This window comes from Centroberyx gerrardi, chromosome 13 (assembly GCF_048128805.1).
Source record: "Centroberyx gerrardi isolate f3 chromosome 13, fCenGer3.hap1.cur.20231027, whole genome shotgun sequence".
Taxonomy (NCBI): Eukaryota; Metazoa; Chordata; class Actinopteri; order Beryciformes; family Berycidae; genus Centroberyx; species Centroberyx gerrardi.
This window is the reverse complement of record NC_136009.1, coordinates 4,530,968-4,543,552: the sequence shown is the minus strand read 5'-3', so window position 1 is coordinate 4,543,552 and position 12,585 is coordinate 4,530,968. Positions and strand designations below refer to the sequence as shown.

The window sequence follows — 12,585 nt, the reverse complement described above, 5'->3', positions numbered from 1 at the left end:
AGCTTGATGACAATGCATCTTTAATGTTATCTAATGGGTTCTGAACGGGTTTTATAAGACCAAGATGTCAGAGAATTTTCTCAACCCATACAGGACAATGTAATCCTTAAATCAGCAAAATGGGAGATACAAAGTTTTCACCTGACAATGTCAGTATAACAAATATTGCATATTTAGATGTCAATGAATATCATTTTAAACCTTCTTTAATGGTCGAAGAATTGTAATAGTTTCAAACAAGCCCTGCAAGCAGACAATTGGCTTCAAAGGTAAAATAAAAGTTATAACTAAGTTCTGTTTAGGGACTTAGCCAGTGTTTCCCAAATCTCAGTCACATCTTTAGCAGATGTTGATGTTTAGATGCTGTGCACTATGGGAAGAGGAGGAACATCAAACCAGAAGGAAGGCATGGGACAAGACCTTGGTCCCATTGAAAGAGGAAGATGGAGCTGATGTGGATGCTATAATTAAAGGTCAAAATTCCAAACTTCGAAAGGCCATAACTGCCATAACACCATGGTCCAATTTTGATGAAACTTTGACGGATGGAATAGTTACTGATTGGCTCAAGGGCCGCCTGCATAATTTGTGAGGGACGGCTTGTTTACTGTTGCCTTGTTGGTTTAACTATATTTCTTATTTCTCCTCTTCCCTCCTGTCTTCCAGAGTCTGCAGCTCTCCTCTCAGGGAAAGTCTTCTGCAGCCCTTCTCTGACCACGGGCCTGCCTGGTATCTCTCATCCATACCATTCCTCTTTCCATCCACCCATCCCTCCCTTTGTCATGAAAGGGCTGTCCAGTAGCCGGAGCCACCACCATGTGGTCACTTACGACCAATCATATGATCCACTGGGTCACCATGTTGACCGTAAGCCATATTTGATCAGCCAGATGGATATGCCAGTGCCCATTCCCATGCCGCATCCGGCTGAACTGCCCTACTACAATGCTCAGCGCACCTCATACCCATCGGACAGTAACAGCGTAGTCCCTTATGGAACCTTCCCAAGGAGATGCCACTCCACCTCCTCATCCCACCATGCCGAGGTAAAGGATGAGTGTATGGCCGTGGTACCGTATGTAGGAGGAGGAGGCTATGGAGGTAAAACGCCAACCCGGGTGCCAGCGAACTTTGCGGATCCATTTGAGCGTCAACCGTCATTTCCCAGGGATGGCTACCACACACTGCAGTACAAACGTGGAGTGCTGAGCCACAGTGGGGGAATGGGGGCCAACAACAACAACAACGACAGTCCAGGGAGGATCCGCCATCTAGTCCACTCAGTCCAGAAACTCTTCACCAAGTCACATTCATTGGAGGGGCCACACCACACGCAGTCCTCCAAGGGGGGCAGTAACGGGAGCGTGAATGGTGGTGCAGGTGGTGGCGGCGGCGGCGGTGGTGGTTCAAGGACCAGCCCAGAAGGTGAAACTCCACCGGTGGGAGTGCGCCACCGGAAGCGCAGCAAGAGCCGAGAGCGCTGTAGATCAGCAGAGCCCAAGCATCGCAGCCACCACCACCACCACCACCAGCTCCACGGCTCGGCATCGGCGCCGGGCTCCGGATACTGGAGCTCAGATGACAACCTGGAGCGGGAGCTGTGTCTCTACCACCCCCACCACCACCACCCCCCTCCATCACCCTCACCCTCCATGTCCCCCTCGCCCATCGCCATGACGATGGCCCGCTACAACCCTGGCAACAACCCTGACAAGTTCCCCCAGTCCCCACTCCCCAGTCTCCAGCCCTCGCAGTCCCAGCAGTACTTCATGATGGACCCTTACGGGACACTCAACGAGCACACGCACACCCACACCCACACACACCACGGCCACACACACCACCACACTGCACTCAAAGCCTCCCGGAGCAACAACGATGTGAAGTATGCGGCGGCGTCGGCATGTGTGACGGTTAGTGGTAGCAGCAATAACAGCGGCGGCGGCGGTGGCGGTATCGGTGGAGGAGGGGGCCCCTTGCTGCCGTTGGGTCTGGTGGACGGGTCCCTGGTGAAGAAAGGGGCATGGTCGTCGAGCCTAACGGTGAGCAGGGCCCGAGAGGTCTACAACAACAACAGCAGCCACAGCCAGCCGCGAACCGGCCCAGGATCCGGTAACCTAAACCTAGATAGAGCGCTAGTCAAAGCTAAGGGCAGTCAGCAGCAGGAGCGCACATGCCATTTCTTACAGGTAAATAATTCACTCCCCATCCAAACCTAGTCGATTCACCCTCCTCCCCTCTGTTGACCCCTTCTCCACAACTTGCTTCCTCACCGATGTTTCCTCAAAGCGAGTGGTGTCGAGTCCTGTGTCGAGTCTGCAGGTTTTCATTCCAGCCAAACCCAACAAAAGCTGACTTCACTGATTAGCACTGATTAAACAAATCAGTGAAATCAGTTTCTGTAGTGTTTGTTTGGAAGGAAAACTGCAGATCTTCCATGGCACATGACTGGAAATCACTGGCTAAGGCTGGAGACACACTAGGATTATCAGTCCAATGATCAGGACTGATAACAAGAATAATAATAACATTTATTTGTAAAGCACCTTTCATGCATAGTTTGCAGCTCAAAGTGCTAAAATGTAACATTAAAAGAAATAAAAACAACACAAACAACCCTTTAAAACAAGGAAACAACAAAAGAGATTTAAAAAAATGAGGGTAAAATAATAAGCAAAACAGTAATACAATAATAAAAATTAAATAAAGATAAAATAATGATAACAATAATAAAAATTTGATTTGATAAAAAAAATAATAACAATAAAATACATATTGGAATGCCAGCTTAAAAAAGTGTGTTTTTAGTTGTCTGTTAAAACTATTTACAGGTGAAGCACGACTAAGATGCACTGGGAGAATATTCCAAATTCTGGGTGCATAGAAACAAAAAGCAGCCTCTCCACTTTTGTCAAAGAACCTTATGGTCAGCAAAGATTATCTAGTAGTATGAGGGGTTTACAGATTCAATGTTAACCACACCGATTGACCACGCTGGCTTAATATCAAAAATATCAAAAATGTTATACAATTTACATCTGCAGGGTCCTGAACAAGTCCTGTTGTGTGTTGGGATCACAGACTGCCAACAGCCAATGACAGCCATGTGTGTTACAACACACGTCTGCATTAATGATAATAATGCAGACCTATGTGAGGTCCTTGAAATTCATAACTTTGGGAACCCCTGTCCTACAAGGAATGTAAGTTACTAGCTAACATAAAGCCCACCTCAGCCCACATTGACTGTTTCTCTCCAGTCACAGCTTTACTTTGCTTTAGAAATAACACTCTTTTTGTGTTATTTCTTTGGGGGTTTTTTTCAGTGCATATTAATGCAAGATTACTGGCCATGCTATTTGCAGCTAAGGTATCTAAAGTAGCTAGCGTTAGTAGTGCTTTGCTGTGTGCGTGGCTGGCTAGTAGTAACTAGTAGTCGCATTTCTAAATTAGCCTGCTGGCTAGTTAGCTAGCTAACAATTCCAAGAACCAGCTAACCGACATTGGCTGAAACTGAGATTAATCAACTATAACCACTTCCACTAACTGTGCACATATGTCAAAATGTTTGACCTACTTAAAAAGACAGCAGCAACTTGTGAAAGACCTTCACCTAGGCTACTGGTGGCATGAATGACAACTTACTTCAGCTGCAAGTAGCCTCCACCAGTTTTCCTTGCTGCAAAACCTCTCACCTCAGTGACTTGCCGCCAGTCAGTTTATATGGAAGCTAGCCCAACGGCACACGTAGAAATGGCCGCCACTCCGACCATCCAGGGACATTGATTTGAATGGGAATGACCGTTCTATCCATTCAAGTTCTGTGGTTTAGCTCTATACAAATCTACCTTATCAGACTATTCCCTTATAACATTACTGAATGGAGTTACACCCACACATTGTGTCTTTTTTGGGTATCTCTCTTTTTCTAGCTGGTTTTACAATAGTTTAATAATATGAATAAAGTCTTCTAGTGTGTCCGCAGCCTTAGAGGGAACATTGCTCCTCACCCCCACTCAACTACTCTCATCTCCCAAATATCCCACTGCCACCTCCTCCACCACTCCTCCTCCCCTCCTGCCTTTCCTTCACCCACCCAACTCACCCACACGCTTTTTAGCCACCCAACCCCACCCACACCCTCCTTTACTCCCTCTTGGTTTGGAGAGCATCCCTCTTCCTCCTCCTCCTCCTCCTCCACCTTCCTCCTTTTGAGTTGAAGAGAGAAGTAAGTGCAGAGCCAGTAGCAGCCTTACTCTCTGAATGCTAGGTAACAACATCCGTTTGGTTTGAATTCATGAAGACCGGCATCCTTTCCTGTTTGTAGACCTCATTTTTAATTTAGTAGTTTCCCTTCCTGCTTCTCTACCAGATTTCCTACTTTTCCTCACCGTTTCCTTCTAGATCACTGGTTTTTGTGCTGTATTGTTATTTGCGGTGCTGTGTTGTGTTCAGTGTTGGGGAGGAGTTTCAGTACATATAATTAAACCAGTTTATATTTTGCAGTAGCCTGTGTTGTGTGCGTGTTTTAAGTGGTTTATTTTATTTTTTTGTCATTTTGAGATGTAGTTACTGCAGCTACGAACTATTTTGGCTATAACAGGAACAAAGAGAATTGCATTTTTCATCATTTTATTTATTGGTTTAATGTTTTATTTTATCTTTAACCTTCCTTCCACTTTTTTCTTTGAAAAGTCCAAACAGTCTGGTTTGGTTTTTGGTCCAGACTAAGTGAAAATGTAATAGCTTCACTTCTCTCTCTTTATTTAAAATAAAATAAAACATCGTCATCAGTCATGTGATTTTGTATTATATGACATTCCATTGCTACTACTATTTTTTTGTTTATTTTAGTTAACAAAACAACTTTGCTGTAGTTCAACTCGTAACTGGTAGCTGGAAAACTAAACTTTCAAATTAGCTTCCCCAACACTGGCTGTGCTGTGTTTTTATTTGTTGTCCGTGCTTTGCTGTGCTGCATGATGTAGTGTTTAAGCGTGTGTGTGTGTGTGTGTGTGAGTGTGTGCACGAGCCTTTGCCTAATTATATCATACAACACACATCTATGACACATGTCAATATTACCCAACACCAACGCTAGAATGACATTCACAAACTCTAAAATGATGATTGGATCACAAATGTAACATGTTCCTTTAAAATGAAGGAACCTCAACCCCAATTAGTTAATTAGTTTTCTATTATTTGTACATGATATTCATAAAGCATAATTGGTACAGTGTTTTATATTGTGTATCAATATGTGTCACTTCTGACCCCAGCTGAGCGCCATGGATCATTAAGCTTTATGTATTTCAGGATCCAGTAGACCTGTGTGGGCAGGAGACGACGAGATAATTGGGTGGCTTAGAGTTGATGTTTCACATTCGCTCTCTGCTCTTTCTCTCTCTCTTTCTCTGTTTGTCTTTCTCTCTCTCTTTCATTCAGTCTCTCAACAAACAGCAGTGTGACTCATTTATCAACTGAGTTGCAAGCATTTATAAAAAAAAAAAAAGAATACTGTAATCACTAGCAGTTTGACAGACAATGAGTCTTAAATGCATTTGGCAGAGATAGGAAGCTGAAGTCGACGTCATCCCCGTCCAGCTCCGGTTCACTTTAGTTTAGTTTTGTTGGCATGACATTGAGATTTGAATTATATTTTTAGTTTAGGTTAGCGTTAGGGTGTTGTCATGGTAGCTGATGTATAAGACAGATGAAAGACAAACCAGCAACAACAATGACAAATTTCTGCCAACAAATTTTCACATACCAAATAATATGTGGCAAACCTCTGGTAAAATTTTATCTATCGACATACACTGCCCGTCAAATGATTAGGGACACCACATTTTTCTTTATTTTTACTATTTTATTTTCCACGTTAGAATAATAGTAAAGATGTCAAAACTATGAAATAACACAAATGGAATTATGCAGTGACCAAAAAATTGTTAAACAAATCCAAACTATCTTATATTTTAGATTCTTTAAAGCAGCCGCCCTTTGCCTTGATGGAAAGGCAAAGGCTTTGGAAAGAGATTAATACATAGGATCAACAATAGTTATATTTGTCTAAGAAACACATTTCAAGCATTTAAGCATAAGCCTTTAGATCAAAATGGATTTAAGAGAACAAAAAACATAGTACATTCAATCAGGTGGGTCCAAACTTTTGACTGGCAGTGTAAGTGCACTAGATATTTCTCACTGCCAAACTTATCGCAACTATATGAGACAGCCTATTTGGTTTATTGTTAACACCCCACACATCATCATTTTGTAGGGAATGTTGTTTGAATTGCAGGCTAGAATTAACTACAGTGTATGTGGTAAATAATGTCCCCCTGAAATACTTGTTATACTGTTATTCAGCTGATCACCATAATATGACATCACTGAGCTGGGTAGTGTACTGTACTGTACTTGGAAAAACAGTGAAAAACATTGCGTGAACAAAGAAGACTTAGAATTCAAAAACTCAGCACACAAAGTGTGGCAGTGATAATCTACCTTTCTTCTTCAGTTTCCCTTTCAAATATATGGAAGAGGATTAGGGCCACATGTGAAAAATGTATTTGAGTTCTGAGAATAAAGTCAGAATTCTGTGATTCTGAGATTAAAGTCAGAGTTCTGAGAAAAAAGTCAGAATTCTGGGTTCTGACTTTAATCTCAGAATTCTGGCTTTAAACTCAGAACTCAAATAAATGTTTCACATGTGGCCCCAATCCTCATTCCGTACAAATAAAACAGATTGCTCTGATTGCGTAAAAAAGGTCAGCTTCAACCAGCACATCAGAGTCTGGGTATAAACTCTGTCACACTAACACATTAAAGCTGCTCCCCTTGGCATATGCTCATGCTGCAACTTATTATCCAAAACACCTCAACAACAGGGCCGCCGGCTACACCGTTTCTGGCTACTGGCTATTAAAGCAGCCGAGCATCACCAAGGAAACAATCCACCGGCTGCGATGCCAAACACACAGTCAACGCTCATACACATTGAGTCATTGTGAATCTCATATGCAAAATGATGAGTAGATAACCCAAATATGCTTTATGTTTTAAAATATGGTTTCTTGTTGAAAGCATCAAAGTATTTTATCCAATGTTAGCTGAGCTTTAGTCCTCGGAGCAGTTTGGTACCTTTCTAACTGCCTTGGTCGATGCCAACCTTCTGTCAAAGGTTAAGTTTAGATTTAGGAAATTATACATCCGAGCTCCATTAAACAGCCTATATTGGGCAGAGTCAGACCTAAGAGTCTAATACACTAATTACTGTCTTAACAGCACGGAAGGCTAAAAAACTGGTCGTTGTCCCTTGCAGTAGAATCAGTTGTAGAGCTGCAGTGAAAGCTAGGCTTGTGCGTGGGTGAGAGAGGCGCTGCTGATGCTACTGCAGCTGGTCTTTTCCCCACACTCTTTTTATAGCCAACCTGCTCATTTGTGTCTGTTTGACGTCACACACACACACACACACACATACACACACGTCAGCCCCAGCAGATCCGTTCAGTCTCTTTCCCTTGGTGATTCATATATAATTAGTCAGAGTAGCAGCGGAATTCTCCTGGTGTCTGTCTCTCTTTCTTACCGTCTCTGTCGAATCTTTCTCTTTCTTACTCTGTTTTTCTCTTTATCGCTTCCTTTACCCTGTATGTATTTTTTCCACATTGTATTCCTTTATCTTGCCTGTCTCTGTGGGGGGGGGGGGGGGATGTGAGAATTACCTCTTGATGACAGTTAAAATGAGCTGACATTGGCTTGGGATTTGTAAACTAGAAGATCAAAGACGGATCAGCTTTGTGCGTGGATGCAGTCATAGAAAATCCTCAAGATATTTACTACGCTCTATGTGCCTTTAGAAACACGGTTAGTGCTGATTCGTGCTATAATCTAGTTGACTTTGCTTGTGCATCTGCATTTGCAAGTCAAAGGGTGTTCATAGATTAAAATACCGTTTTGCTTTACAGTTTCAAAATAGATTTAAACGTGCTAGGTGAAGCATTTTAACACCAATAAATCATTACCATTGGCGAGAAGATTGACCTAGCCTCTACACTGCATTTTACATTGTGTGCCACTGGGTCGGATTTGGCGGGAAATCTGCTGTATTGCTTTACGGCACAAAACAGGAAGAGGTCACTAGTCATTGCGACCATGGTCCTATTTCTTTGTAGTAATTATATCAAGGTATCGCAATTAATTTGACAATGATATACTGATGTTTAAAAAGCTATACGTAGCACCTTTAAAACGAATTTCTAGTAGTCAGACTTAAGGAAGCAATTTACAATGCTTTCAGGAATCCTACTGCTAATGAGATGAAACCAGAGGTTGGAAGTAACAACTATTTTTGGTACTATAGTTGAGTAGTAGCACATAATCCTACTATTAAAAGTATTTTCTTACACAAATATTTTGTTTTCAATGACCACCCCAAAATGAATAATTCATTAAGATCCATGTATATGAGCAGTTTTCTAGACAAAGACTCATAGTTTAACTTAAGGAACATTTAACTGAAGTAGCAGTGTTTCCATTTGAGTAAAATATGATCTTTCCACCTCTGTCACAAACTGACCGCACAGTAAGCTTTGTTTGAATGACTGAACCCTGTAGGACAGCCAGTCATGCTCAAATAATGCTAAAGTAACCAATTAGCGCTATTGCCTAAAGTCTAGCCAGCCCACAGTCTGTCACAACAACACATGTGAAGTCTTTGTTTTCATTGGTATACAGGGGGTGGACAAAATATCGGCACATGAAAAAGGACGTTAACTTTAATTAAATCACAATTACAGAGGCAGCTACGTAGGCCAGTCGTATTAAGTTGAATGCCAATTAGCAGTATGTGTCAGCTTTAAAAGAGGTCTGACCATCAACACTTTTTTTATATGTGAGTTTTCAAAGGAACATGTGGCAACTAACATAGTTCCAAGAGGATAAATAATCAGTGTCTGAATTGTGGGAACACTGATCACAAAAACTGCAAAATAATTGAATGTGGCAAGGGGAACAGTCTGGAAAATCATGACAACATAGGCCAAACACGGACAAACCACACCACAAAACTACAGACTAAAAAATGACCACAGAATTAAATCAGCACCCTTGTGACAATCTGAACAATACTGATGATGTAATGAGCTTCACAAAGTTGATGTTTCATCTCTTGGAGCCAACGCCAACGCACAAAGACGAATAACCTGTGTAGAGCATGGAGCCCCGAGCAACGGAAAAAAGTAATGGTGGTCTGAATGTCTTTCAGCCTTTTTCCTCCATCCAGACGGTTTTATGTTTGGAAAAAGACAAAGGAAGCCTTCAACCCACAATGTCGCCAACTGTTATGGTGGCGGATCTGTATTGCTATGGCAGCCATCTACTGGGAGTCATTAGGTGTGATGATTGCTCTGCATGGTCGTGTAACAGCCGAGGGATGTGCCATTTTACAGAACCAGGAGCACCCTAGGGCGCAAACGCTGTTCCCTCATAATGTTCCCGTATTCCAGGACGATAATGTCCCCATGCGCACTGCTAAATAAATTCAAGAGTGGTTTCGTGAACAGCAGGATGGAGTCAAACTCCTTCCATCGCCCCAGTCAGCGGATCTTCACATCATTGAACTTTCATGAGAAGTAGATTTCCACCTCCTTTATCCCTCAAAGAACCAGAGACTTTCACTACACGCAGTTCAGGGTGCAGTATGACAGCATGACAAGGAGGAGTGAAGCTGTTGTGAAGGCAAAGACAGACCCTAGTCCTTATTGGATACTTGATAGTTATTTATTATTAGGTGTTCCCATTATTTTGTCCACCTTTATAGTAGAATCATATGGCACTGCTGTTGGAGGAGCTGTCCAATAAATCAGATTTTCAGGAAATTAAAACAGCAGTAGTTTCAGAATGATGCACAATACAATGAATAAATGTCTTAATCTTTCAATTTAAGTTATAAAAGAATCAAGATGACCAAAATCGGCCAATTACCCCACTGGGATTATTAAAATTTAGTCTCATCTAAAAGTGAAGAGCAGAATTACATGCATTTTTTTGGTCTGTGTGGCACATTTAACAGTTTTTTCTTAGTTGACAAACGGACCAGGTCAGATCAGTTTAGGCACGTATGGACACATATGCATTCTTGCATGTGCTTATTTATCATATACACAAGTTAACACACATACAAGCACACATACTCATACACATGTACTTTTCCTTTCTCTTTCTCACATATACACATTGCTGCCTCTCTCTCTCTCACTCACTCTTTCTCTCTCCCTCACCCACCCACACACACACGCAAGTTCCTGTGTTTTCGTCGAGTGTCCCAGTGAACTGAGGTAACTCCTGGGAAGCAGATGTATGAATTTGCCAGAGAGGCATTTCAAACATGACCAAGCAAACTCATACACATACTGTTCTCCATGCTAATTGGCTAACAGATTGTACCAAAGCACTGTGCATATACAGTATGTGACGAGTGTATGTGAGAGAGAGGGAGAGAGAGAGAGAGGGAGTGAGTGAGAGAAATGTATCCGAGGACCAACCGCAGCCAGCCATCAGTCTAGTCTAGTCTATGTTTTCGGATGCTGTGTCTTGCTGTACATTGTGTTAATCGTTCTATTGCATGTGAGCTCGGTGTGGGTCGACTGCATGTACCATCAGGACAGTTTAGCTAGCCAGGGTGGCGGCTGGGACTCAGATGGCAGCGGAGGTGGCTGGGGTCCGGTTGGATCTGTGGATCTGCCTGACGGCGTTTTCCGTCCGCCCGACCACCAGGTACCCCAGGACGAGTGGAGTGGGTTCTCTCCCCTGGGGAAGGAGGAGGACATCCCCTGTCGGAGGATGAGGAGCGGGAGCTACGTGAAGGCCATGGCCGAGGACGACAGCGGAGACTCGGACGGGAGTCCCAAACCCTCTCCCAAGGTCCAGGCGCGCCGGGCCAGCTACCTGAAAGCCACCCAGCCCTCGCTGACGGAGATGACCACTCTACAGTAAGACCTACCACTCTTTAGGGTTTCTGGCTTACTTTTGCCCTAACGTTATGTGCGTACCATAAACTAACCTTAAAGCAATATTCCACTTCAATCTGTTCACCAACGTTCAGTCTATTCATTCAAATGAATGGGAAGTAAAAATCTGAACGCTACAAACTCGTCCAGCTGCATCTGATCTTGGTGATTAGTTTATATTCTGGTTTTCATGGTGGTGAAGTGCCAAATAACCCCCATGTTAAAACTACGTGGAATATTGCTTTAACCATTACCCTAACCTAATCCTAATTCTAATCTTAACCCTAAATTGAAGTCCTAACCCTCTATTCATTCCAGCCTTTCTTCTTTCCTTCACTTTTCCCTTCCTCCATTCCTTTATCCCCTTACTCCAGTCCTTTCGTTCTCCCTTTCCTGTGCCATTGGTGTCTTCCTCCCTTCTCTTTCTCTCCTTCCTGAAACAATGCACATACATATGCAAAACATGTAAAATTCCCCTTACTGTCGCGTTTGTTGCTTAAATGCTTTTAGTTGCATTGACAAGGAAATTCAATGAAGCACAGTCCATAGACAACACTATTGCACTCCCTATGCTCCCTATGCTGGTTCTAGACTGGTAGGTTCAGAAATCTCAGGTTAGGATAAACGATGATCCTCTGAGAGCCAAGAGCTGGAATATGAGGCTATTCAGACACTGTCTATTCCACCTGGTATGGGTCTACCTCTCTCTGGTGTATCTGACTTCAGCAGGTCTGACATATTCTCTCATTATAGTCATTAGATGAAAGAGAGATATACAAAGACAGGGAGATGGGGCAGAGGGTTGGGGTTGGGTGCATTAATATTTCAAAGATCTAGGGAGAGCACTTCTAAATTTTTGTGTGTTAACAGAGGGAAGGACACGGAGATGCTTTTCTGCTAGTTCAGTCTATGTTTTATTCGCTGCAAAAAAAATAAAACTCAACTCAGTGGAACTGAGGTTACTCACAACTAGTGCCAGAACGTATGTTCTGTTTCCTCTTTCGGCAGTAAGTCCAACAGTCTATGCAAAAGCACAGTGTTTTTTCTCTATCAGTTTGGTAAAGGGAGAAAAAGCACTCTCCGTCCATTATATGTTCACACACACGTAGGGAGAGATTAAAGCAGCACTAGGCGAGATTTTAATGGAAAAATGCATCCGTCTTATCAGACTAAATCACAAAGTGGGGCTGCAGTTGAGAAGAGCGTCCCATCCCCAATAACTGAGACCCCATAGTCTTGCGATATTTGCCCAAATTAAATTTTAGTGTCGGGTATGGTCACTGGTGGGAAATCTTCTCTGTACACAGAAAGTGATGAATCAAAACTTCTTGGGGCATTAAGCAAGTTCTGACCTTGAGGCCAGGAGGAATTGCAACATCGATAGAACTTATGTCCTCCTACACAAGTCTCTGGCACAGCCCCTCCGTCCCCTTGATTTACGGTGGCCTGTAATAGACAATAGTCACATTTTCATAATAGAGAGGAGTAAGCTAGGTCATTAGAGGAGAGATCCAACACAAACATCTAGTGAAGACCATTTAGCCCTGTCCCTTTGCACTGTACATGA

General features: G+C 42.8%; 1 protein-coding gene across 1 annotated transcript in view; it reads left to right on the top strand.

Moving 5' to 3' along the window:
• Positions 1 to 782: 782 nt before the first annotated feature.
• dlgap1a (discs, large (Drosophila) homolog-associated protein 1a) overlaps positions 783 to 12,585 on the top strand; it is a 65,360-nt gene continuing 53,557 nt past the window's right edge. Inside the window, exons 1-3 of the mRNA XM_071909689.2 lie at positions 783 to 1,804; positions 1,919 to 2,189; positions 10,786 to 11,000. Coding sequence (XP_071765790.1) covers positions 783 to 1,804; positions 1,919 to 2,189; positions 10,786 to 11,000 — 1,508 coding nt within the window. The remainder of the gene's footprint in view (positions 1,805 to 1,918; positions 2,190 to 10,785; positions 11,001 to 12,585) is intronic.